At 37.6% G+C, this 27,166-nt stretch overlaps 1 protein-coding gene across 4 annotated transcripts; it reads left to right on the top strand.

The window, feature by feature from the left end:
* The first annotated feature begins 373 nt into the window (after nt 1–373).
* Nucleotides 374–27,166, top strand: LOC116503067 (myosin-1B). 4 transcript variants are annotated; one of them, XM_032209216.1, is made up of 38 exons: nt 374–556; nt 678–821; nt 912–1,068; nt 5,662–5,689; nt 5,785–5,902; nt 5,992–6,084; nt 7,369–7,432; nt 7,505–7,603; nt 7,704–7,807; nt 8,055–8,193; nt 8,671–8,789; nt 9,375–9,524; nt 9,647–9,817; nt 10,380–10,683; nt 10,783–10,844; nt 11,249–11,336; nt 11,433–11,550; nt 13,025–13,148; nt 13,230–13,366; nt 13,473–13,728; nt 14,316–14,558; nt 14,655–14,831; nt 14,921–15,066; nt 15,152–15,242; nt 15,331–15,720; nt 16,063–16,189; nt 16,376–16,494; nt 16,744–16,940; nt 17,388–17,571; nt 17,675–17,840; nt 18,237–18,361; nt 18,691–18,999; nt 19,092–19,295; nt 19,979–20,104; nt 20,191–20,361; nt 24,103–24,207; nt 25,921–26,016; nt 27,011–27,166. In XM_032209216.1, the coding sequence occupies exons 1-38, from the start codon at nt 374–376 to the stop codon at nt 27,164–27,166; spliced, it is 5,790 nt and encodes a 1,929-aa protein (XP_032065107.1). The 4 variants fall into 4 exon arrangements, with proteins under 4 accessions (XP_032065107.1, XP_032065105.1, XP_032065106.1 ...); XM_032209214.1 differs by having other exon boundaries at nt 374–583; nt 10,380–10,660; nt 10,748–10,844; XM_032209215.1 differs by having other exon boundaries at nt 374–583.

Raw genomic sequence — 27,166 nt, 5'->3', positions numbered from 1 at the left:
CATTTTAGCCAGTTGGGGAAATCCAGGCTTAATTACTAGAAGGTTCAACATGTCATGGAAATTTAAAATTAATTAGATTAATTTAATAAACAGTGGTTAAGTGTGCCAGCCAGTCATGCACATTTTTCAATGAAATTGAATAGCACACAAACTTTTTCATAATGTGCACTGATTCCCTATTTCTTGCAATAATTGCTTATCCACTTATTAGTAGATATGCATTCCTTTCATGGATGAAAAGGACTTTTCTTCAAATTAGATTAAGATAACCTGAGATAGCAAAGTAGGAGATTGCATGAAGCAGCACATTAAAGTTATGATCGCCATATGAGTTGTTTCTTTCTTCCCCAGTGCTCTCTGTTAAGCTGCAGCCATGTCATCTGACAGTGAGATGGCAGCTTTTGGGGTTGCTGCCCCCTTTCTCCGCAAGTCAGAGAAAGAGAGAATTGAAGCTCAAAACAAGCCCTTTGATGCCAAGACATCTGTCTTTGTGGTGGATCCTAAGGTTTCCTTTGTAAAAGGTGTTGTCCAGAGCAGGGAAGCGGGGAAAGTCACAGTTAAGAAAGAAGGTGCAGGTGGAGAGGTAAGTAGAAAAACACCACACAAGGGAAAAGTAAGGCTTTGTTATCATCATCCTCTGAATGCTTTTGACTGAAATACCTTTTGTTCCCTTGCAGACTGTAACTGTTAAAGATGACCAAGTCTTTCCAATGAACCCACCCAAATTTGACAAAATTGAGGACATGGCCATGATGACCCACCTCAATGAACCTGCTGTCCTGTATAACCTCAAAGAGCGTTATGCAGCCTGGATGATTTATGTAAGATGAATCTGAACATTGTCATTGAATTCACAACCAAATATTTTATGTCCACAAGCAAACAATTACTAACTTGTCTTTTCTTTCCAGACATATTCAGGTCTCTTCTGTGTCACAGTCAATCCCTACAAGTGGTTGCCAGTGTACAACCCAGAGGTGGTTAATGCATATAGAGGGAAAAAACGCCAAGAGGCCCCTCCTCATATCTTCACCATCTCTGACAATGCATATCAGTTCATGTTAACTGGTAAGAAGATAAGTAGATGAGTATTCTGACAAAAACAAGGTTGGGGGAAAAAGGAAGAAAATGGCTTCTGGAATTTCCAGACTGAGTCTTTCACCTTTCCAGAAAGTATAACAATGGCCACTTATTCATTGTTATTCAATTTCAGTGGAATCAAACCAGTGGTGGGTTGCCAATTTTTTTTACTACCAGTTCAGGTGTGCTCTCGTGCATGCTTGTGCACGCAGGCAATGCTTCTGTGCATGCGCAGAAGCGTCCGGGAAGGTGGGCAGAGCCTCCTGCCAGTGCTACTACTAGTTCACCCGATCTGGATCAACCCACCTCTGAGCCAAACTCCCCATAAATTCAGTTAGCTTTGTGACAATATTTAGGACATTCCTATTATTATGTGGTTAATCTTTGGTGAGATTCACAGCCTTTGGGGCTGGTTGGTAGCTCAACAGCTCGAGTCCTAACCAAGGACCTAGGAACTGTTAAGGTAACATCGGAGGATATAAGCTGTTCCAAGTAGGGTGGTTTTTTGTAGAATCAGAATGTTCAAGTCTGATAAATTTAAAATTTCCAAATAGCGAGGTAGCCCTTTAGGTATTGCTCCAAGGGCTCCAATTACAATCGGGACAACACACAATTTCTTTTTCCACAGTCGCTCAACTTCAATTTGCAAGTCCCAGTACTTTGTGATTTTTTCTTGCTGTTTATCTTCAATTTGTGCATCTCCAGGTATTGCAATGTCAATGAACCATACTTTTTTCTTTTCAACTATTGTTATGTCAGGTGTGTTGTGGGCCAAGTGCCTGTCAGTCTGAATTCTGAAATCCCACAAGATCTTGACTTTCTCATTCTCTAAAACCTTCTGGACCTGATGTTCCCAGTGGTTTTTGCTGTACTCAAATCCAAACTTTTGGCACAATTTCCAGTGAATGATCTTAGCAACGCAGTCACGGCATTGTAGGTAGTCAGTTTGTGAAATTTTGCTGCACCCACTGATCAAGTGGTCGACTGTCTCATCTTTTTCATTACAGAGGCAACATTTGCTGTTGGTGGTAACATGTTGAATTTTTGCCTTCATGCAGTTTGTGGCTAAGGCTTGTTCTTGAGCTGCCAAAATAAAGCCTTCTGTTTCTTTTTTCAGTGCTCCTGATCTTAACCAGTTCCAAGTTAGCTTTTGGTCAGCTTTGCCTTCAATACTTTTCAAGTATTTGGTTATGCATAGCTTTGTTTTTCCAGTTTTCAGCTCACTTCTCAATTACTTCTTTCTTATATTCAGCTTTTCACTTAGTTGTCTTTAGAAGGTCTCCTTTATTTATTTAATCATTGGTTCTTCACTTTTCTGGATGTAATCATTCAAGTTGTGTTTTACTTCTTTCACAGTCTGTTTTACTTGTAGGAGTCCTCGACCACACTTTGCTCTAGGTAGATATAATCAGTCAACATCACTTTTAGGGTGCAAAGCATGATTCATTGTCATAAGCTTCCTTGTTTTTCTGTCCAAATTGTCCAACTCCATCTGGTCCAGTCAATTATTCCTGCAGAGTATAGAATCACAGCTATAGCCCAGGTATTTATGGCTTTTATGATGTTTCCTCCACTCAATTTGGACTTTAATATCTTGCGAATTCGTCGAATGTACTTGGCTGAAGTTAATTCCTTGACTATATTATGCTTTAAGTCAGAAGCCTCTAAAATCCCCAAGTACTTGTAGCCTTCTTCTGGTTTTACTGCCTTTATCATTTCTTCATTCTCAAGTTCTATTCCATCATCTTCTATGACCTTGCTTGCTTTGGTTGCCATTGTTGCACATTTGTCAATTCCAAACTGTATACAAATGTCTTGGCTAAATTATTTTGTGCTTTCAATTAATAAATCCAGTTCAGCTTTTGTTTTATGAAACAGCTTCAAATCATCCATGTACACCAAGTGCGAAATTTTCAGTCATTTCTTTGCAAGTTCATATCCATAGTTCATCTTCTTCAAAATGATTGTCAGTGATAGCATTGAGAGTATAAAAAGTAGGGGTGAAAGGGAATTGCCCTGGAAAATGCCTCATTTAATTTCAATTTCACCCAGTACTTCTTCATTAGCTATAAGCTTTGTTTTCCAGAGGTTCATTAAAGTTTCCATGAATTTTTGTATGTTGCTGCTGATGCCAAAGATAGCTGGATCCAGCTATGGGGAACTGAATCAAATGCTTTCTTATAGTCTATCCAAGCCATGAACAGGTTGGTTTGTCTTTTCTTTGAATTCTTTAGGATTAGTTTGTCAATCAGCAGTTGGTCTTTTGTTCTTCTTGCATTTTTGCAGCATCCTTTCTGTTCTATAGGAAGCAAGTTATTTCTTTCCAAGTATCCATAAATTTGGTTTGCAATAATACCAGTAAGGATCTTGTATGTTGTTGGCAAACAGGTGATTGGCCTATAGTTTCCAGGATCCTTTCCTTTTCCTTTATCTTTTTGGCTAAAAAATGTCCTTCCAGTTGTCATCCATTCATCATTTTCAGTTTTTTTTAAGATCTGGTTCATTTGGGCTGCCAATCTTTTGTGCACACTTTTAAGTGCCTTTAACCAGAAGCCATGTAACTCATCTGGTCCAGATGCACTCAGGTTCTTCACTTTTTTTGACTGTCTTTGCACCATTTCTTTTGTTATTTTCACATCTTCCGTTTTATGCACTTTAATAGAATCCTCAATCTGTTTGATCCATTTTGCATTTCTGTTGTGCTTCTTGTTGTTTTCCCACAAATTCTTCCAGAATTTCAGAGCTTTCTCTTTATCAGGCTTTTCATTTGTTGTTACTCCATCTCCACTTTCTAAGCTCTTATAAAACTCATGCTGATTTGCTCTGCACTGTGAGTTTTCCTTGAATTAAGTTACTCGGTTTCCATATCTTTTAATCTTTTCAGCAACGGCAACAACCCTCTGCTTCAGCTCTTCAATTACTATCGCAATCTCTTTATTCTCCAAATCGTATCTTGCTTCCAGGTTGCTTTTGACCTGCTTGTTCTTTAGTTGACCTTGCCTTAGGTTCTTCAAATTACTCAAGTCTCCACAAAATTTTTTGATCTTCAATTCCAACCGAATTTTCCATTTAGGCTTCCTTTTCTTGCCTCTTTGGTTCTTTTGTATTTTCAAACCCAATTCTTTGGTGGCTATGAAGGCTGCTGCATACATCAGCTGGTTTGTTTCAGCTAATGTAGTGGTTTGAATGGTTTGCACAGCCTCATTGCCTTTTTTAAATACGTTTCTCAATCCTTTCCGGTTCACTTGGTTCAGCTTTGGCAAACGTGTTCTTTCAGCATCTTCCATTTGATGCTTTATTTTCTCAGATAATTGAGCAATATCTGTTGGTGTTTGTTCTTCAGTGCTTCCTTGTTCTTTATCTTCATCCATTTCAGCATCCTCTTCCTCCCTTTCTTCCTCAGTTTGCTTTTGAGTCTGCAAATCATTTTTGATGCTACTCTTCTTTCTTGGTATACTCAGACCATTAGTTGCTTTCTCTTCGATTTCTGTTAATTCTGCTGAAGTGAAAAATTTGTGGCTTAGGATTACATGTTGTTGGTCCATTAGCCTTTGTTCACTGATATCACAGTCATGTGGTTCACCTTCCAAATCTGATACATTCATTTTTGAAATCCACATTTTGCTGTCTCAGACTGATAGTAAGCTTTCATAAGAGAGATGTTTTCTTCCCTAGTCCAGATTTTTCGCTTTTTCACTTTTTCTTCCAGTAGCTTGTCAGCTCCATGTCCTCGTTGCCTAGCAGAGGGAGCTGAGCCCTGTAGCTCATTTTGCGCAGAATGCCCAGGAGCCATAGCATCCAACGGAACCCTTGTTAATCCGGGCGATGGTTCAGCTGGCATAAATTTCATTTTTTTCATATTCACCATATTTGAATGGGTTGTAGAACAAATTTTGTCTGGCCCTTCACCTGAGACCTGTCTGATATGGTTGCACCTGTTCAGCATAGCCTTTAGAATCATTAGAGCATGCAAGCACCTCCACCACGACAAGGTAAAGCTCCTCAGAGGGGTTGTTGTTGTTGTTATTGTTGTTGTTGTTGTTGTTGTTGTTGTTATTATTATTATTATTATTATTATTATTATTATTATTATTATCATCAGATCTGCGAATTGAGTAATGGGCCTGAGCCCATGTATTGCTCATGTTGACTTATGATAGTCAACATAGACTTTTTTTTTAACCTCAGTCACTGTTTTTATGTGCATGGGTGGGTATTGTTTTTTAGGCTTTTATATTTTCTTTTAACACTATTAATCACCCAGTCATGAATTTGAGATTGAAATAATAAATAAATAGATAAAATTAGAATGTTTATAATTCAGTATTGTATTATATTCAGTATATAGTATTAGAGTCTTCTTTGAAAGGAAGCAGTGTAAGTTACATGGGCACTGTATGATAGAAGTTATGGCATGTATATTAGAAACTTTACATGATTATCAACAAATCAGCTGATTTCGTGCTCAAGATTGGTAACAGAAATGAACAAGTCAGATTCTAACTATTAATAAACATAATACAAAATCAACACAAACATTTATTTCTGCTAGGATTACTTCTTTGTTTCTTTGCTTTCTAGATCGCGAGAATCAGTCAATCCTGATCACGTGAGTACACCTCCAATAATCATATTTCTGGTCATCAGAAGTTTCACAGAGCAATATATTGGCTAACAGCCTGGTCTTTTACTCGGTTTTAACAGCGGAGAATCTGGTGCTGGAAAGACTGTGAACACGAAACGTGTCATTCAGTACTTCGCAACAATTGCTGCAACTAGTGACAAGAAGAAGGATGAACCACAGCAAACTGGCAAGTTAAAGGTAAAGTACGGCTTTTGGAGAAGATTATACATTCCTTTCTGACAATTTCATTATGTATAAAGGTTGACTTAGTAATTCTACTTTTACAGGGCACCCTTGAAGATCAAATCATCAGTGCCAACCCCTTGTTGGAAGCTTTTGGAAATGCCAAGACTGTGAGGAATGACAATTCATCTCGCTTTGTAAGTTACAGTTTGAAACATGTGTGGGAGTATAATTCTTTTTGTGCAAATCTTCTTAGCATCCCACTAAAGATGACAATGAATTAGAGACAACAAGGTTGTGTTTGGGAAGGGAACCTTTTTGACAAGCTACAATGTTATTGTACTTGTTTTTCAGGCTAAGAATGCCTCACATCAAACCTATGCAGCAGCATCAAAATAACATAAGCAGTTTTGTCAGGAGTGGGATCCTATTGGTTTAACAACCAGTTTGCTGAATGCGCGCTCCCAGCTGTACTTCGGAGCTACAGCTTTGCCCAAACCACTCCAAACTGGTAGAATCCCATCCCTGAGTGTTGTGTTATTGAACTGCAAGCTCCACCCCTTTGAGATGTGTCTATGACATCACAATGCACTTACAAAAGGGGAAGGCCTTCTGTCAGGACAATAGGACAATGCCACTTCAGTCATTCTGTCCTTCCTTGCCTGCCCCCCTTCCCCATCCCCATGGATGCTGATGAAGAGGTCCATCCATAGGCCAAGTCCCATTTGGAACACTGAAACCCAGGACCAGTTTAAGGAAGCTTAGCCCTCCTTTCCTGTTTAACATGGTGCACTGTGACTCTGGTCTTTGAAAAGGAAAGAAATTGATTGCAATTATTATTTGCAATATTTCACGTTCACATTCATCTCATCTCATTAAATGAAGAATAAAAATATTATTTATCAATCATTACTATCATATCAACCCACTTTTTGTTTCTCCTATATAATAAACTTCAACTGTTGTCCCGAAGGTGTTATTCAAAAGGCAACTGGCCTTCCCTCCCTCCCTCCCTCCATCCCTCCCTCCCTCCCTCCCTCCCTCCTTTCCTTCTTTCTTTCTTTCTTTCTTTCTTTCTTTCTTTCTTTCTTTCTTGCCTTTTGAACAACACCTTTAGGACCTGGATGACTATGAATCTCCATAGACAAACCTCAACTGTTTTTCTCCTTTAGTTCACTCACATTTTACAATTTTATTAAAGTTTAATAATTATTGTATCATGAATATTATTAAAATAAAGTTTAACATATGGCATATTTAAAATTTTGTATTCTTAAAATGGTAAACTCATTCACTTTTTTTCCTTAAAACCTCTGACACAAATTAAGTTTAAAAAATTACTATTTAAAAAAAATTCCATATATTCTGTAGCCAGAGACTGAAATTCCTGCTATTAAAAGGAGAGATCTTTGTAACATCCTATTGTAGAGTTAAATAAATACATTGAGAATTTATTAAATTAAATACTATTTTCTCCACAGGGCAAATTCATCAGAATCCATTTTGGTGCCACTGGCAAGCTGGCTTCTGCAGACATTGAGACATGTAAGGGATATTTCTTTGTGTGTTTATTTGACCCTTCCTTCCTTAACTAATTCAACTTCATTGTTTTGCCAGATCTGCTGGAGAAGTCCAGAGTTACCTTCCAGCTCAAGGCTGAAAGGAGCTACCATATCTTTTATCAGATCATGTCCAACAAGAGGCCAGAACTGATCGGTAAGGAGAATCATCCATTTGGAAGACTATTTCCACTATTAAACATTAAAAATGTGCTGATGCTTGAAACTGAATCATGTTTGTGCTTCTTTTTATGCAGAGATGCTTCTGATTACTACCAACCCATATGACTTCCATTTTGTCAGCCAGGGTGAGATCAGTGTTGCCAGCATTAATGATCAGGAAGAGTTAATGGCAACTGACGTAAGTAATTTGCAGAATCGGGAACATAAAATTGTAATTTGATTAGACAGACAATAATATTTGGTTTAAATGTTTGAGTGTATGTGAGATTTGGGAATACGATGAGAGGCATAATGTTCCAAGAGGAACACTGGTGGAGACAACTGCAGACTACTGTACTTGCCAAAATGATTTCAAGTGAGTTTGAACCCTCAAGGTGGCTCAGTGATGGGTTAGACAGAATCCTTTCTATTGCTTGAATTAATAGGAAGCCATTGACATCCTGGGCTTCACTGCTGAGGAAAAGACAGCCATTTACAAGCTGACTGGAGCTGTCATGCACTACGGGAACATGAAGTTCAAGCAGAAGCAGCGGGAGGAGCAAGCTGAGCCAGACGGCACGGAAGGTATTTGAAAAAATTATGGCAAAATCATTTAAAATAATTCAGAACAAAATAGGACATTATTTTGCAGAAACACATCCCATGCTTCCCTAGCGTTATCTAGAAGTATACTCATATTGATCAATTGGAATAGATAGTAGACCATAAAAATATTATGCTATCATCTATTTATTAGTATTTAAGAAGGAGGAAGTTTTCACATTTTTTTTTTACTGATATTATAGTAAATACTCTTGTAACATTTTTCTTCTTTTTCAAAAATCACTTTTTGGTAAGTGAAGCTATAATTTTAGAGAATGAACATTCCCATCATTGGGCAAGTAGAACTCAGCCAACAGTAACCAAAAGTCTCTTTTGTACTTTTTCCAAAATTGTACTGATTTTCATGTTTATTAGTTAACTGTTCCAAATTGCATGGATACAGTGGGATTTATAATTTAAAAAAGACTCTAACTCAAAACTCTTTCTTGCCTATTTCAGTTGCTGACAAGGCTGCCTACCTCATGAATCTCAACTCAGCAGATCTGTTGAAAGCTCTGTGCTATCCCCGGGTCAAAGTCGGCAATGAATATGTCACCAAAGGCCAAACTGTCCAGCAGGTAATGTTACATTAAACCAACTCTCACAAATCCTGGCATCCCCCAAGGTGAATGTAATTATAACTATAATCCTTGTAGCATCAATATTCAAAACTGTAATTAATAATGATAAAATCCATTTTTCTTTCTTAGCTATATTCTATAGGCTAAGGCACCTGAATAATAGAACATCAAGAATCTAAGATTCTTATGTAATTATAACCGAACTAACCAATTGTACCAAACTGGGAAGATGGAGCAGTAGATGATCTACATCAATAGATTTAAAAATATGTTAAATGATTGAGCTAGATCTATATAAATATTTTATGGATATATTTTTAGTTTCTACAAAGCTTATTCATTTCATATATATATTTGTATATTTTCATATTTTATTAGCACCGCTATATCTTTAGTTGTTCTTCATCTTTATTTCTCTTTCACATACATGCGTATGTATGTATGTATGTATGTATGTATGTCCATATATGAGAGTGTGTGTATATGTATACACATACATATGCTGTATCTAAAATTGGAATAATTATTAATTTAAAATATCCCTTATACATACCGATTTTTGCCATTGTCTTCTTATTCTAGGTCTACAATAATGTTGGTGCTTTGGGTAAGGCCGTCTATGAGAAGATGTTCTTGTGGATGGTCATTCGCATCAACCAACAATTGGATACCAAACAAGCCAGACAATATTTCATTGGTGTGCTGGATATTGCTGGCTTTGAGATCTTTGATGTAAGGAAACTGGGAGAAAGATGTACATATTAACAGATAAGAGGAACAGTGTTTTGCTTTACCCAATCAAATTTATTTCATCTTAATTCATCTTACCAAAACTTTCCCTTCTTTTCTTATAGTATAACAGCTTGGAGCAGCTTTGCATCAACTTCACCAATGAGAAACTGCAACAGTTTTTTAACCATCACATGTTTGTCCTGGAGCAAGAAGAGTACAAGAAGGAAGGAATTGAATGGGAATTCATTGACTTTGGGATGGATCTGGCTGCCTGCATTGAGCTCATTGAGAAGGTTCATTTTATAGTAGACATAACTGATACATATTTCAGATGGGATAAGAAGTGCTTTAGGTTTCTCTCAAAAATAATTGATGAAAATACAAACTGAAACTACATATACCATACTCTTGTTTTGTCCTGCCCATTACAGTTTTTGACTGCTCCCTTTCCTTTATTATTATTTTTCTAGAAAGTTTAGCTCTCAGCTTTTCTAATGGCTTTATTAGAAGGACAACCTGGTAAAGAATACATAGAATTATAGAGGATCCTAATCAATTTTTAATAATATGCTCAAACCAATTCTTGACATAAAAATAAAAGTATAATTGGAATATATCATATAATAAGTATGAAGCCATGTTAGATATTCATAGTTGCTTATTGAAGTATAATTTAGAAGATGTAGTCTACTTTTCAATGAGAGAGTGTGTCTCCATGTTTATATTTCATTGCTTTTCAGCATCGCTGTTCTGATTTTACTTGTCTGTATATACTTGCTTGAAGAAGCATGTTATTCCAAAGTTCAATATTCTCTCCAGATGCTGTCTAAGCAACCATGTCATTGTTCTTTGTAGCCCATGGGCATTTTCTCCATCCTGGAAGAAGAGTGCATGTTCCCAAAGGCAACAGACACGTCCTTCAAGAACAAACTTTATGACCAGCATCTTGGCAAATCAAGCAACTTCCAGAAACCCAAGCCTGCCAAAGGCAAGGCTGAGGCCCACTTTGCCTTGGTACACTATGCTGGCACTGTGGATTATAATATCAGTGGCTGGTTGGAGAAGAACAAGGATCCCTTGAATGACACCGTGGTAGGACTCTACCAGAAATCCTCAATGAAGACTTTAGCTTTGTTGTTTGCTGATCGCCCTTTAGAAGGTGAGAACTATAATGAAAGGATTTTTTTCCCCTTGAATGAGAAAAAATGTTCAAGAAATGTGAGGTTTATTTATTTTTTTCTATTCATTTCAATTTTAGAGGGCAAGAAGGCTGCGAAGAAGAAGGGTTCTTCTTTCCAGACTGTGTCTGCACTTTTCAGGGTATGGTAAAATGCTATACTGGGATTCCTTTGTGAGTAAGGGAAAATATATTATGTAGTAATAATCCAACAACTCATTTGTGTATTTAAGAAAGATATTGAATTGGACTGAATTTTTAGAATTCGCAAATTAAAATGATTCTTCCCATGTTCCTCCCAACCTTGTCACTGTCCGACTCTGCTGACAGCTCCGCTGGCTGCTAGCGGGCCACAACAATATGTTAGGTCTTCGTGGAGTTTGAATATTGTTGTTCGTCTTATTTTTAATCCATCCAATGACTAGAATTCATTTGCATTCAATAGAGCTATATACCCCTGCTTGTTTGGATTCATGATTTTCCTTTATAGGAATACATTGATTTGTTTGGAATTTTGTACAGAAATGCTTCTTTTCTGGATCTATAGGAGAACTTAAACAAACTGATGTCCAACCTGAGAAGTACTCACCCACACTTTGTGCGTTGCATTATTCCCAATGAAACAAAAACGCCTGGTAAGGCATTGTTGAGGTTATGATAGACATTTTACAATGCTTGTCCCTCTCTATGTGGTTTGGTCCTGATTCTTTTTTTAATCATCTTTTTTAAAGGTGCTATGGATCATGAACTTGTGCTTCATCAGCTGAGATGCAATGGTGTACTGGAAGGCATCCGCATTTGCAGAAAGGGATTTCCCAGTAGGATCATTTATGCTGATTTCAAACAGAGGTCAGCTTGACCTTCTTATAAGGGTTCCTTACATCTCTCTCTCTATGTGTGTTTCCTCTCTTTCTCCTCCCTCCTCTTTCCCCCTCTTCCTTTCCCTTTCCCTCTCCCACCCTCTTCTTCTTCCCTCCCACTCTCTCATATATCTATCTATCTATCTATCTATCTATCTATCTATCTATCTATCTATCTATCCATCCATCCATCCATCCATCCATCCATCCATCCATCCATCCATCTATCGTATGTCTGTCTGTCTGTCTGTCTGTCTGTCTGTCTGTCTGTCTATCTATCTATCTATCTATCTATCTATCTATCTATCTATCTATCTATCTATCTATCCCAATTATTTGTCATAGTAACTCTCTGTGATATTGTACTTCTATCCTAATTTAACATTCAAATAGATTCAAGATATTAAAGGATTAGATTAATTGAAAACAGCAATCATATCGATAGGCAGAATAGCACATTGGCGGAGGATGAACAGGAGTTTTGCTCATTTCTCCCTTTTCAGATTTTTATTCTTTTTGACAGTTTTTCTTCCATTGAAAATAACAGGAAGGAAATTGTAAATGTTGTCTTGGTTTAGGGGTGAGTGACTTTAGGTTCTGCCGAATCAAAATATTACCTTGTTGGTCATGTTTATCATTCCTTTAGAGAGCAAGAGTGCTGGTAAAGGATGTGTAAGCATGGTATTTTCCTCCAATGACAAATTTATCTCTTTTTGAAGGAAAGATCCAGCCTGTCCCATGACACCTTGGAAACCTTCTTACATATCCTTGGCTTGTAACCTTAGAACAATGCATTAAATATAAATGACTTTAGAATTGAACTCTCTTATTTTCTCAGTGTAATGGTATGTTTTAGAGTTTAAGAGAGTTTTCCATTCTGGAACTCCAGACCAAATATATATATATACATATGCTCTTTTCACCAGTTTACTTAGAAGTCAAGAGACTGAAAAAAGTTCCCACCTTAGCAGGATTGAATTTCTATAGCTTCAGAAATTGGGGAAAAAGAGCAAACTTTACTGTTGAGACTTTTGTAATCTAATATCTTTCTTGTTACAATAAATCTAGTTAAAGAAACTTCTGTTGAGTCTAATGCTTTTAGGTATAATTGGTTATCAAAAACTTGACAAGCCATATTTATTTATTTCTCACATTTCTAGGCTGCTCAATTCCCAAATGATCTGGGCAGCTTCACAAACTAAACATACTCACCACCACCTCAAAATAATAATATCCAGCAGAGTACTCACACAGAAGAGACAACAAAACAACCCAACTTATTTCTACTAATCTTTCACTAAAAGGAGACCCACCCAAACCACCTAAGCCCATGTTGAGAGATGAATAAATATTTTATAGCATTTCATATTTATGTTCAATTTTCTTTTACTGAGGACAAATAATTGTAAAAAACTATTAGGCATTACATAGGAAGATTTATAGGTGATATTTTTTTCTACTAGATACAAAATTCTGAATGCAAGTGCCATTCCAGAGGGCCAGTTCATTGATAGCAAGAAAGCTTCTGAGAAACTTCTTGGATCCATTGATGTGGACCATACCCAGTATAAATTTGGACACACCAAGGTATATATAAGTTTTTATCCTAAATACTGTTTTGTATTTTGTAGTGCTTACATATGACAATTGGTAATGCTTTTTTTTCAGGTGTTCTTTAAGGCTGGTCTTTTAGGTCTCCTAGAAGAAATGAGAGATGATAAGTTGGCCCACCTGATAACACGCACCCAAGCTATGTGTCGTGGTTTCTTAGCAAGAACAGAGTATCAGAAAATGTTACAAAGGAGGTGAGGATCCCATAATTATTTAAATCAATTCGGTCAGAAAGCTTTGATTGGTGGATCTGTGTTTATTACACGTAATTTAAGGCACACTTCTTAACTTTGTTGATAGGGAGGCTATCTTCACTATTCAGTACAGTGTCCGTTCATTCATGAATGTCAAACATTGGCCATGGATGAAATTGTACTTCAAGATCAAGCCCCTGCTGAAGAGCGCGGAGTCAGAGAAGGAAATGGCCAATATGAAGGAAGAGTTTGAGAAAACAAAGGAGAATCTTGCCAAGGCAGAAGCCAAAGTGAAGGAGCTAGAAGAAAAAATGGTGTCCCTAATGCAGGAAAAGAATGACTTGCAACTCCAAGTCCAAGCTGTAAGCACATAAAATGATATTAAATATTGTTCTTTTATTGGCTAGTCCAGCATAGTTTAGTAAGCAATCATTTATAGATTACAGGGGAAATCTATGGAAATCTGGGATTATTTAGAAATTCACCCTTGTTGTAACATATATTAAATACCTTATTACATCTTAATACTGTTTCATCATCTTAATACTTAATACTTAATACATCTTAATAAATCTTAAATCTTAATACATCTTAATACTGTTTCATCATTGACAGTATATAAAGGTATATAAAGACATCAAGTAACAGATAAACTATATTTGTTTTTATATTGTATGAACTAATATTATCAATTTATTAAGAAGGCAGTTGGAGTTAGGTGGCATCAAAAATCAAATAAATAAAGAAATTCTGCATTACATTGATTTTTATCCAATATACAGAAAATATTTATTTTTGTTTATTGTTCCAAAAACCACTGAGAGCTGATCCAATGTATATTTCTTAGTGAAATGTGACTTTTTCCATTAGATGAGGAAATTTTGTATATGTGTGAATATTTTAATTAGGAAACTTTTTTAAAAAAATGATCTATACTTTTCTTTGATAGGAATCTGATGGCTTGGCAGATGCCGAGGAGAGATGTGACCAGCTAATCAAAACCAAAATCCAACTGGAAGCTAAAATTAAGGAGCTGACTGAGCGAGCTGAAGATGAAGAAGAAATGAATGCTGAATTGACAGCCAAGAAGAGGAAACTGGAGGACGAATGCTCAGAACTGAAGAAAGACATTGATGATCTTGAGCTGACACTGGCCAAGGTTGAAAAGGAGAAGCATGCTACAGAAAACAAGGTACTACTCAAAAATATATCAGAATTAAATTGCTACCCACTATTGCCATTTCAGAATACATAGAGCATTTTAACCCTGTCTCTTCAACGCTTAAAGGTGAAAAACCTTACTGAAGAGATGGCGGTCTTGGACGAGACCATTGCCAAACTGACCAAGGAGAAGAAAGCCCTGCAAGAGGCCCATCAACAGACCTTGGATGATCTGCAGGCAGAGGAGGACAAAGTGAACACTCTGACCAAAGCAAAGACGAAGCTGGAACAGCAAGTGGATGATGTAAGTATGCTACCATCTCCAGAGAAGAATTGGTCTGAGGTGGATATATTGCTGTGTTGACACAATCTCCCTGATCTCTTTGTCTTCAGCTTGAAGGGTCTCTGGAGCAAGAAAAGAAACTTCGCATGGACCTTGAAAGAGCTAAGAGGAAGCTAGAAGGGGATTTGAAGCTAGCTCAGGAATCCACAATGGATCTGGAAAATGATAAGCAGCAGCTGGATGAAAAGCTGAAGAAGTAAGTATTAATGTCTATTATCAGGGTTTTTTTGTGCTAAATGGAGTTTTTTTATTTGCTAATCATTATATTTTGTTGTGATAAGGAAAGACTTTGAAATCAACCAACTGCAAAGCAGGATTGAAGATGAGCAAGTCCTGGGCTCCCAGCTTCAGAAGAAGATCAAGGAGCTGCAGGTCTGACATGCAGTGGTTTGTTCATGAATGGATAATTAAGTGCTCTGGAAGCCAGTTTCAGGGTTCATGGTTGCCTCTCTTTCTCTAGGCTCGTATTGAGGAATTGGAAGAGGAGATTGAGGCAGAACGGGCATCTCGCGCCAAAGCAGAGAAACAGCGGGGTGATCTCTCCAGGGAACTTGAGGAGATCAGTGAGCGTCTGGAGGAAGCTGGTGGAGCAACTGTAGCTCAGATTGAGATGAACAAGAAACGTGAGGCAGAATTTCAGAAAATGCGCCGGGACCTTGAAGAGGCCACCTTGCAGCATGAAGCCATGGCTGCTGCCCTCCGCAAGAAGCACGCAGATAGTGCAGCTGAACTTGGGGAACAAATTGATAACCTGCAGCGAGTGAAGCAGAAGCTGGAGAAGGAGAAGAGTGAGCTGAAGATGGAGATTGATGATCTTGCAAGCAATATGGAATCTGTCTCTAAAGCTAAGGTATGCTGTAATAAATCAAATAGTAAGTGAAAAGATGCTGGCTTTATACCTAAGTTTCTTTGTTATATACTGAAGTTAAAATTGTCTTCCTTGTCATTATTTCATGGTGTGTGTGTATGTGTGTGTGTACATAATTTAAATGTTCATAAATCCCAATTTGTTTGTGCTATACAAGATGTGCCATCTATCCCACTTTATTTCTGGAGGCTGTTCTGTTTTCTTAAACACTTCAGGTATCATTACTAAATATTGAACATTGTAGTGTCTAGTAGTGAAGATAAATGATTGGTCCAGTGGAATCATGTAAAAGATTGTCCTTTTCTCTTTTTCCATGCTGCTTAGGCCAATCTTGAAAAGATGTGCCGCACACTAGAGGATCAGCTAAGCGAATTTAAAACAAAGGACGAAGAGCATATGCGTACCATTAATGACCTCAATGCTCAAAGAGCTCGCCTACAAACAGAATCAGGTAAAATGATGAAATATATTTTGGGAAATTATTTTGTTTCTTTTTGTCCCTAATGTGAAGAGTCTTGCTAAATTGGATTCACAAATTGATTTTTGAAATGAATTGAGCTGAATCCTGAAGCTCCCTCAGCTGAGAAAATGTTAATGTGACTTTTATTCCAAACATGTCATATGTTCCTTGCTATAGGTGAGCTCTCACGACAAGTGGAAGAAAAAGACTCTTTGATCTCCCAGCTCTCCAGAAGTAAGCAAGCATTTACTCAACAAATTGAGGAACTGAAGCGACATCTTGAGGAAGAGATAAAGGTACATAAGTTGAATTATGCATATCTTTTATTATCTTTAACTCTACCAGAAGTACACACAGAACTTCCTGGGATGCTTCAGAAGATTTCCTAATACCACACTAGCCTTTGTGTGTGTTTTTATTGAATTTTTCTATGTTCCTTTCTTTCTGTTCTCATTTCTTGTGAAATCTTATCCTGGAAGATGATTCTTAATTATGTTTGATGACCTGACAATTTGCAGAACTTCTAATATTGGTTAACTCTACAGGCCAAGAATGCCCTGGCTCATGGCTTGCAATCGGCTCGACATGACTGTGACCTCCTTCGAGAGCAATATGAAGAGGAGCAGGAAGCCAAGGCTGAACTACAACGTGCCCTGTCCAAGGCAAACAGTGAAGTTGCTACATGGAGGACAAAATATGAGACTGATGCCATTCAGCGGACTGAGGAACTGGAGGAAGCTAAGTACGTTCAATAAACATATTGAAACTTTCTAATAAATTTATAGTATGAATAGAGTTAGATGTGTGACTTTTCAGAAAGGGGTGTTTGCAGCAATAAAGATAGTTCATTAATCAAACATTGTTCACCGAACAATATTTATTTTTATTTTTATTTATTTATTTGTCTTGTATGCCGCCCACTCTTGTATGCCGCCCACTCTTGTATGCCGCCCACTCCCGGAGGACTCCGGGTGGCTCACAAAAGACAAGGGAAAGGGGGGGACAAGACAAAGACAACATATTTTATTGTGTGTCTTGGGATAAGACTCCTGAGATTTTGCAAACCTATTTATCCTAAATTTTACTGAAGCTGAAGCAGAATGATTGAAATGAGACTATTCACTAGACAGCTTGTTCAGCCAAATCAAATATTTTACTACTATGGAACATTGGGTTTATGTTTCTTCAGGAAGAAGCTTGCTCAGCGTCTGCAGGAAGCTGAGGAACATGTAGAAGCTGTGAATTCCAAATGTGCTTCCTTGGAGAAGACCAAGCAGAGGTTGCTGAATGAAGTGGAGGACCTGATGATTGATGTGGAAAGGTCCAATGCAGCTTGTGCAGCTCTTGATAAGAAGCAGAAGAACTTTGATAAAGTAATGGGAGCTGCTGTTCAAACTCGTTGTTTTAAAAGTGAAATGCACTGTACACAAGTTTTAAGTTTAATAAACTTATTTCTTGCTCTTTTTTTGTTTTTAGATTTTAGCAGACTGGAAACAAAAATACGAGGAGACACAGTCTGAACTGGAAGCTTCTCAGAAGGAGTCTCGGTCTCTGAGCACAGAACTCTTCAAGATGAAGAACGCATATGAGGAATCTTTGGATCACCTGGAAACTCTGAAGCGTGAAAACAAAAACTTGCAACGTAAGCCCATGCTCATATATGGTCTCACTCAACCCTAATCATGGTTTTCTACTGGGAAGTTTCTACTTCGCTTCCATCTAGTCCTATTTATTTTGATGAAAGATGGGGAAGATGGGGAGCACCTACACCAGGTGTTACTGAAATCTAACTTCTTGCACCACCAGCCAAGTTAAGCAATGGTGAGGGATGTTGTAAAACATCATGTGGATAGTAATATCTTCCTCACGTGGTTGTCTTAAGCTGCTGATGCCTTCAACCCATCAAATGTAAGGCATTAATATGAACAGTAGAACTTGTATTAGTGTTAAAAGCTGGATAACATTTTGTAACATTTTGTACAGCAAGATTTCTCTTTGATGTTCTACTTTTTCACTGTATTTTGTGTCACACCAATAGAGGAAATTTCTGACCTCACGGAGCAAGTTGCTGAGGGTGGAAAAGCTATTCATGAGTTGGAGAAAGTGAAGAAGCAGATTGAGCAAGAGAAAGGAGATCTCCAGAGCGCCCTAGAAGAAGCTGAGGTAATTATATAATTATTTTATAGCATGCATATATATATATATATATATATATATATATATATATATATATGTATGTATGTATGTATGTATGTATATGTATATATGTATGTATATGTATATATACACATACATACATACATACATACATACATACATACACATACACATACACATACATACATACATACATACATATACATACATACATACACACACACTCTAGGCAGTAGGCAGTGAACTAAATGATTCCATTGGTAGGATATTCTTACTTAATAATTTTTCAGATGATAGCTCCATAATGTTTGCTTTATTGTCTTTTTACTTTTAAGGCCTCTCTGGAACATGAAGAGGGCAAACTCCTGCGCATCCAACTTGAGCTCAACCAGGTGAAAGCTGACATCGACAGAAGAATTGCAGAAAAGGATGAAGAAATTGATCAGCTGAAGAGGAATCACCTGAGGGTGGTAGAATCCATGCAGAGCACATTGGATGCTGAGATTAGGAGCAGGAATGATGCCCTGAGGCTTAAGAAGAAGATGGAGGGAGATCTGAATGAGATGGAGATCCAACTCAACCATGCCAACCGTCAAGCTGCTGAAACATTAAAGAATCTCAGGAACACACAAGGACTGCTCAAGGTACATATTTATTTCTATATTCAAGACACAGTTGATATTTTATTTTTGTCACAACTATTTTCAAAGACAAATATTGCAAAAACCTGTTTTAGGATACCCAAATACATCTGGATGATGCTTTGAGAAGCCAGGAAGATTTGAAGGAACAAGTGGCCATGATTGAGCGCAGAGCAAACCTAATGCAGGCCGAGATTGAGGAGCTCCGGGCAGCTCTTGAACAGACAGAGAGGGCCAGAAAAGTGGCTGAACAGGAGCTTCTGGATGCCAGTGAACGTGTGCAGCTCCTCCACACCCAGGTAAATAAGTTTTATCTTGAAAATAGCAAAAGTGGAAATATATTTGTGCTTCCTAACTACTTTGGGACACTTTGGTAAATCCCAAATGGTTAGATAGTGTATGTTCAATACTTTTGGAATGTATCCAAAATGAAGAGTTTTAATACAAAATTAGAAAAGCCAATAATATGTGTATGTGCCTGCGTCCGTGCGTGCGTGCATGCATGTATGTCTGTCTGTATGTATGTATGAATATGCTGGTCTTGTTGTATTCAGGTCTTTTCCCATGTAAGATTGAGATTGTCTTGGCAATGTTTTGGCGAGGTCTCACTCGCCATCCTCAGGCTGGGTCTTGGGTTTAAAGTGTGGTCAGAGCTGCTGACATCTTTCTATAAATCTTGGTGTGTGTTTGTGTGTGTGTGTGGAGTGCTGGCTTTGTTTCAGTAAGTGGAATGATTGGTTGTGTGATTGTATCATGATTGATAGATTGGTGTTGAATGGTGCTGGTTGTGTGTCCATTGTTGTTTTGTGTTGTCATATATATATGTTCTAGCAGTTCTAGCAGTCATTTATTTTCATTCCATTCCTGGATTGGATAGATAATTTCAGTTCTTCAATATCAATCATTTAGTCTCTCTCTCTGTATACATACTTGTGGCTTCTGCCTTTTTTGAAAAACGATTGACCACATTATTTTTAAACAGAACACTAGCCTGATCAACACCAAGAAGAAGCTGGAAACAGACATTGCCCAGATGCAGAGTGAAATGGAGGAGACTATTCAGGAGGCACGCAATGCTGAAGAAAAGGCCAAGAAAGCCATCACTGATGTTAGTAAAATGAATTTTTGATGGAAAAAAAAACAATTTACACCAGGCATTCTTTACTCTCATCTGTTTGGTTCATTTATTATTAGGCAGCCATGATGGCTGAAGAACTGAAGAAGGAACAAGACACCAGTGCCCATCTTGAAAGGATGAAGAAGAATCTGGACCAGACTGTGAAGGATCTGCAACACCGTCTTGATGAGGCAGAGCAACTAGCCCTGAAAGGAGGGAAAAAACAGATCCAGAAATTGGAGGCTAGGGTATGTATTATTCATATATGAGCAATTGCATGTACTATGAACTTTTGATCTGCTTTCTCTTTGTGTAACATTACCTGGAAATTCAGAGAAATGTCAAAGAGCAAAAATATGGTCTGCACATGGTCTGCCCAACATAAAGTTGCCCTACATATCCCAAGGTGTGCTCCCCACATTTTTTTTCATCACACTTATTCCCCCTCCCCCACTTTTTAATCCTTTTCACTGACTCCTAAAATATTTCTTTAATTTCCATTAAAATTTTACCACCTTTTTTCCTCCTTTGAATTATTATTTATTTTCCTTAACTACGTTGTTTGCCACAGTCTTTTTATCTCTGTACACATTATAGAATAACTTTATTTTATCCTATTTTTTCCTCTTTCTGCAGATTTTTCATCTGCAACCTTTCTCATGACATAATTCCAGCCATCCTTTGACATACTTCCTCTTGGTGTCATTCCAAAAACCTCTGTGTCATTCGTGCCTCTCGTATTTTGAGATTTAATCAGCTTGCAGGATTTTTCAGGAATTATTGCAAGAAGTTCTGTGATCACCTTCATTTATTCTTTCATTACCGTAGAAAGTCATTTATCTGCCCTAGAGATCTGAATTCATTCTAATCAACTTGTTTCTCTTTATGTTCTTCTTGTCTGGTTTAAGGAGGTCTGGTTTACTGTTCCCTTTTTCCTCCAGTGGCATAATGGTGATAATCCATTTCCCTTTTTCTCACAACAGATCTATCACTCTGGGTTTCCTTTTGGCTTCTAATGTACACAAATAACTTTTTAATGTGCTTTTTAAAATATTTCTTGCTAGCCAGCCTTTACTCCTACTGAGTTTCAGCCTTTCTGCCACAGTTTCTTAGGCTATTTATGTTCTTTGGGGATTTAGCATTCTTCCATTTTCCTGTACATATCCCTTTTCTTTCTGGGTGTTTTCTGAGTTGGGCTGCTTAATTATAGACATTTCATTACCGAACGAGGTAACATCATCAGTATGAGCAAATGTGAGGTTTCTGTATTTTCACTATGTTATAATTCTTTGTATGTTGTCTTATGCTGGATCCATGCTATTTTTTCCCCTTTTTATGTAGATTATTGTGATTGTGCTTTCTGGATACTTTTCTCATTCAGGATTTCCTGGGTCCAAATTGTTTTCCTTTGGAAATAAATCCTAATTCCTGAATTTATGTAGAAATACATGTTTCTTTACACGCAGTGCAATGCTTCCACCCTTTCTGTTGAGTTTGTTCCTTTGAAAAACCTGTAGTGTTTCAGTGCTATGTCCTAATTAGCATTACTCTCCTATTGTAGTAAGTAAGTAAGTCCTATCTCCCTGTTTATTTTCAATACTCTGTCTGTTGGAATAGAAACCTCTGACATTTGACATGACACCCTCTAGCTTTCTGGTGGTATTTCTTGGACACTGTGTATCTCTACTTTCTTGGCTCAGTTCTTGGCTGTCTTTTTGTGTCTGGGCATTTGCCACCCCCTTAATTTTATTACAGTTTAACACACTCCTGATAAGATGGAGAATGCAAACATTTTCCCCATATTTTGTAAGATATAATCTTATATAATCTATTCCTACAAAATGAGATCTATTCGTACAACAGTATCTTCCCAGGAATTGACCATTGTCACATAGTCCAAAGCCTTCTTAATAACACCATGGATGTACAGGGCGGGGCATAACCTTTTCCTAGGGGGTCACAGCAAGATCGACAGCAGTTTACAACTTCCGCGACACCTCATTTTAAAGCCCATAAAAAACTGAATTGAATGAGCTATTAAATGTTAAATTTGCTTTAAGAATGGCTGGAAAATTCAATTCGGAAGAACAAAGGATCATTGACAGAATAAAATGCATTGCCTTTCGAGAGGCTCGCGATGCTGGAGCGACGTTTATCAATCGAAAATGGATTGCAAACAAATTGAAACGTCATCCGGATTGGGTTACTGATAATTGGAACAAAACAGCCCAAGAATGTTTCACAAAATTTGGAGAAGGGCGTCCTCTGCAACTGTCCCAAGAAAGCAAAGCCATCATTGCAACTGGCAGTCGCAAACAACGAAAAGGAAACCGAAAAGTGGCCCAAGAAATCCTTCAAATTCGTGGAAAACGAGTTGATCAAAGGACAATCGGCCGATATCGAGAACGAGAAGGTTTGAAGCCATTCCACGTCATTTGCAAACCATTGAAAACTCAAACACACGTTCAAGATCGGCTTTGGTTGTGCGATTGGTTGTCTGAATGGACCGAGGAAGATTTTCTTCATTTGGCGCCATCTGACGAATTCTTCGTTTATGCCATTCGAAAACTGAATTTCCAGAACGATCGAATTTGGGCTAAAGACGTCGACGACATCGCCAAACATGAACGATATCGACAAATCGTTCGCAATCCGACTTGCATCGGGATTTTCGTCATTTTCACAGCCAAGAAACTGCATTGGGTTTTGAAGGATAAAGGGGAATCCTGGGATGGCAGTTATTTCCGTGAGAAAATTTTATTGGAGAATGTCATTCCATTTCTCAGTGATCCAGACAATGTCTTGGTGGTTGGTGAGGCTGTCTTTCTTCATGACAAAGCTCCTTGCATGCGTGCAAATGCGACTCAGCAATTGTTAAAGGAAAACAATGTCGAATTTTGGGGCAATGACGTCTGGCCGGGAAATTCGCCAGATCTCAATCCGGCAGAGAACATTGGGGCCATAATTAAGGATGAAGTGGAAGCTCTGATGATTCAGGAGCAAGGTCAAAATTGATATTCGGTTGAAACTTTGAGAATGAATTTGGAAACTGTGTTGAAAAATCTGGAAAATAGAACGGAACTGTTTGAAGATTTGTTGTGTTCTTATCCACCTCGTTTGAATGCTGTTCGAAGGGCTAATGGTGGTCATACTGACTATTAAATCGTGTCAATAAACTCAGTTTTTGATGGGCTTTCGAATGGTGTATGAATTATTTGTGTTGTTATTACAAGTGTTGCTGTGACCCCCTAGGAAAAGGTTATGCCCCGCCCTGTAGATTGTGTTTGATTTCCAAGGCCCTACTTCTTCTTCTTGCTCAACCAGAAATATTGATGAAAAAGCTTCCAGTTCCCACCTTCATTCATATCCTTCTCCCTTCTATTAGTGTCACATATCTATTTTTCCTTCTTCTCTTTGTAAATTCATGCTTTTTACTATTTACTCCTTCTACCTTCAAAACTGCATTTGTCAATATACCATGGTGTCACTAGATGGAACCATCAATATTGATTGATACCATGGCTGTACACAATTAAGGCTTTTCTGTAACACTTTTTCATAATATAAAACAGGGTTACCTGCCTCATTTGTACCCATGAAATGTATAGCATTGCCTGTGATGTTAAGGAAAATGCCGTTCAGTTTCAAAACATTTTTGCAAGGAATGGACAAATGCAACCAAGGCTACACATTATTTTAGACTAAGATCTCTACATGTGGAGAGTCTTAAAAGCCAAACACCTTTCCCACATGCCGCACTCTTTTAATGCTTTGTTGAATGCTGCTAAGAAAGTAAAGAAAAGAGGATTGGAGCAAATCATATCAAACAAAGTTGGGAAAAGATAATTAGAAAAATTAGAAACATAGAAGCATTCATCTATAGCTATGTGTAGCTAATCCTTATAACCAAGTTTCCACATGCATTTTCATAATTTAGTGGGAATCTCGATTGCTAGCCTTACATGTTTTAATTTTCTTTTTAATGTCAGGTTCGTGAACTGGAGTCTGAGTTTGAGAACGAGCAGAAGCGTAGTGCAGAGGCTATCAAAGGTGTACGGAAATATGAGAGAAGAGTAAAGGAACTAACTTATCAGGTGAGAATGGAAACTGTCATTTATTTCAAAAACTTTTAGAAAAAAATTAAGTAGCAGCCTAATTGAATTGTAATAATTGAATAGCAAGGACTCTAATGAAAAGATAATTAAATGTAAGCTAACATATTTGAATGAGGATAGTGTATTACTTGATAGGCGCCAACAGATGAATGGGAAATGAATATTTGGTTATAGATAAGGATAAGTATCACATGAGAAAATATATGGGATAAAAATGGATGGGGAACTTGAAATATACTCTTAAAGAGGAAAAATAACTGAGACTATAAGAAGAGATTTAAAAATTTGGGGCATGTAAGAACAGTCACTCACGCCCTTGTGACCTCAAGACTGGACTACTGTAATGCGCTCTACATGGGGCAGCCCTTGAAGAGCATTCGGAGACTTCAGCTTGTCCAGAATGCAGCCACGTGAGCAATTGTGGGTGCACCCTGGTATACCCATGTTACACCTATCCTCCGCGAGCTGCACTGGCTGCCTATTGGGCTCCGGATGCGCTTCAAGGTGCTAGTCGTTACTTTTAAAGCCCTACATGGTATTGGACCTGGGTACTTGAGAGACCGCCTCCTGCCAATTACCTCCCTACAACCAATTAGATCCCACAGATTAGGCCTCCTCCGGATTCCATCTGCTAGCCAATGTCGACTGTCGACCACCTGGGGGAGAGCCTTCTCTGTGGCTGCTCCGGCCCTCTGGAACGATCTCCCCGTGGAGATTCGGACCCTCACCACCCTTCAGGCTTTTCGCAAAGCTGTTAAGACCTGGCTGTTCCGGCAGGCCTGGGGCTGATGAGTTCCCAGCCCCACTCGAATTTGTTGTGACTGTTGAGGAGTTTTTTAATTCTGTTTTCCGTATTGTTTTTTCGTTTTGTTTGTTTTGCTTGTATTGTCCCCATTCCCCCTTGGTTTGTTAGCCGCCCTGAGTCCCCTTGGGAATAGGGCGGCATACAAGTCTAATAAATTGAACATACAAGTCTAATAAACTGTATAACTATGTAATATTATTATGAGGATAGCTGGAAACCTGAACTGCACCTTGCCCAAAAAATATGCCTTGGAGCTGGGGAGGATAACAATGGAATTGCTATATATGCATACCTTTAAAAATAGGATGTATATTAAAATTATTAATATAAAAATGTTTATTGAAATGTAATCATTTATACCATCAATATTAAATGGAGCTTGCTTACACAATGAAATACACCATGTAAGCTAAGTGGAGAGAGTGGAAGAGAGAGAAAGGAAGATGAGAGGAGGAAGAGAGGGGTTAGGAGAGAGGGAGCAGAGGGGAGGAAAAGAGTAGGCGAGAGAGAAGGAGTGGAAAGAGGAGAGAGGAAGAGGAGAGAGGAAGGGGAAGTAGAGAAGAGCGGGATGGTAGAAGGAAGAAAGGAGTTGGGAGGAGGAGAAAGGGAGAGAAAGCAGGATGGCAGCGGATCAGGTATAATATGGTGTATGGAAAGCAGAAGAGCAAATGATAGTTCTGTGGGTTGATGGTAAAAGGAACTGATATAATATTGGATAACACAAAATAGTGCTGGTTAAGATGTAATGGTCTACTTGTGGTTACTTGTATGAAAATAAAAATTAAAAAAAAACTTTTTTAAAAAAAACTCTTAGGAAAAACAAATAAAGGTTTAAATAATTTGCATACTTACTCTCTCCATTCTTTATATCCTTTAAATATATATAGTCTGAAGAAGACCGGAAAAATGTTCTGAGGCTCCAGGATCTGGTCGATAAACTACAGCTTAAAGTGAAAGCATACAAGAGACAAGCTGAAGAGGCGGTAGGTTCACAGGAAGACCTAGTTCCAAAAACTCTCTCTGCACAATTAAAACACACTATGCGTAGGACATAAAATAATGAAGGTTCCTTCTGAAAAGGTCCCATTTTATATTGCTTGTGAATATAAAATCGTATTTATATGAGAGCTTGTAAAGTGTCAGCCTATTCTTATGCACTTTGGATGAATGAAGACCTTCATGGAATTAATGTTAATCTTTGTAACCTCATGAGATTCTGCTTATGCTTCTAGTTTGATATTTCAGATTAATTTTAGGCCCTTAAAAATGTTGGATATGAATATTGAATGTTACCCATGAAGGGAAGGTTAGAAATACTTTTGGACTATATATAAAGGTTATTAATAACAATAACAATAAAAAGAACAAAATTAGGCACAGCCAAGTTTTAATTATTAGGGGGAAAATGTTATGATATAGGATATAGTCAAATAAAGAAAGGATAATGATAATCAATTATATACATGCTATGAGTACAATATGAGGGAATTGGATGTAAATGGTAAACAGGGATTTGGAAAGGAGGATTAGAAAATTTTGGTATTAAATATTATGGATGTTTAGCTAGAATAGGATATGAGGATTTAATGGTAATGGAGGATTTTATAAATAAGTAAATGAAATGCCAGTGTGTGGCTATGTATTAAATGTTGGTATATTTTATGATGAAGGACATTTAAATAATCATAGTCAAATAAAAGTGGAGGTATGATGATGGTAATATAATAAATATCTGAATTAAGATATTAGAATTAATATGAATTATATTTGATGATGATGGAAGAGATGCACAAAAGCCTTTTGTAACCAACTGGTACACTTTCTACAGTATGTAAAGAAGGAGGATTTTTAGGTTTGTTTTGAAGATAAAAATATATTTTTAAAAAAAGGTTCTTCAGAGGAATTCAGAAGAAATATTATGTATTCTTTTTTTACAATTACTGGGAATTAAATTGGAATAATTGTATGCTTTTCCAGGAGGAACAATCCAATGTGAACCTTTCCAAGTTCCGCAAGATTCAGCATGAGCTGGAAGAAGCTGAGGAACGGGCTGACATTGCTGAGTCCCAGGTGAACAAACTCAGGGTGAAGAGCCGAGAAGTGCATAAGAAGGTGGTTGTAAGTGAAGAATAA

Source organism: Thamnophis elegans, chromosome 2, assembly GCF_009769535.1.
Source record: "Thamnophis elegans isolate rThaEle1 chromosome 2, rThaEle1.pri, whole genome shotgun sequence".
NCBI classification, from domain to species: domain Eukaryota; kingdom Metazoa; phylum Chordata; class Lepidosauria; order Squamata; family Colubridae; genus Thamnophis; species Thamnophis elegans.
Note: the sequence above shows the minus strand (reverse complement) of the source record. Positions and strands in the feature narration are given on the sequence as shown.

Excerpts from the sequence above, each read along its gene's own strand:
- LOC116503067 (XM_032209214.1), top strand. The coding sequence starts at position 374 with ATGTCATCTGACAGTGAGATGGCAGCTTTTGGGGTTGCTGCCCCCTTT. Across the intron at positions 15,067-15,151 it reads CTGGATGAAAAGCTGAAGAA|GAAAGACTTTGAAATCAACC; the intron begins GTAAGTATTAAT and ends TGTTGTGATAAG. Across the intron at positions 15,243-15,330 it reads AGAAGATCAAGGAGCTGCAG|GCTCGTATTGAGGAATTGGA; the intron begins GTCTGACATGCA and ends CTCTTTCTCTAG.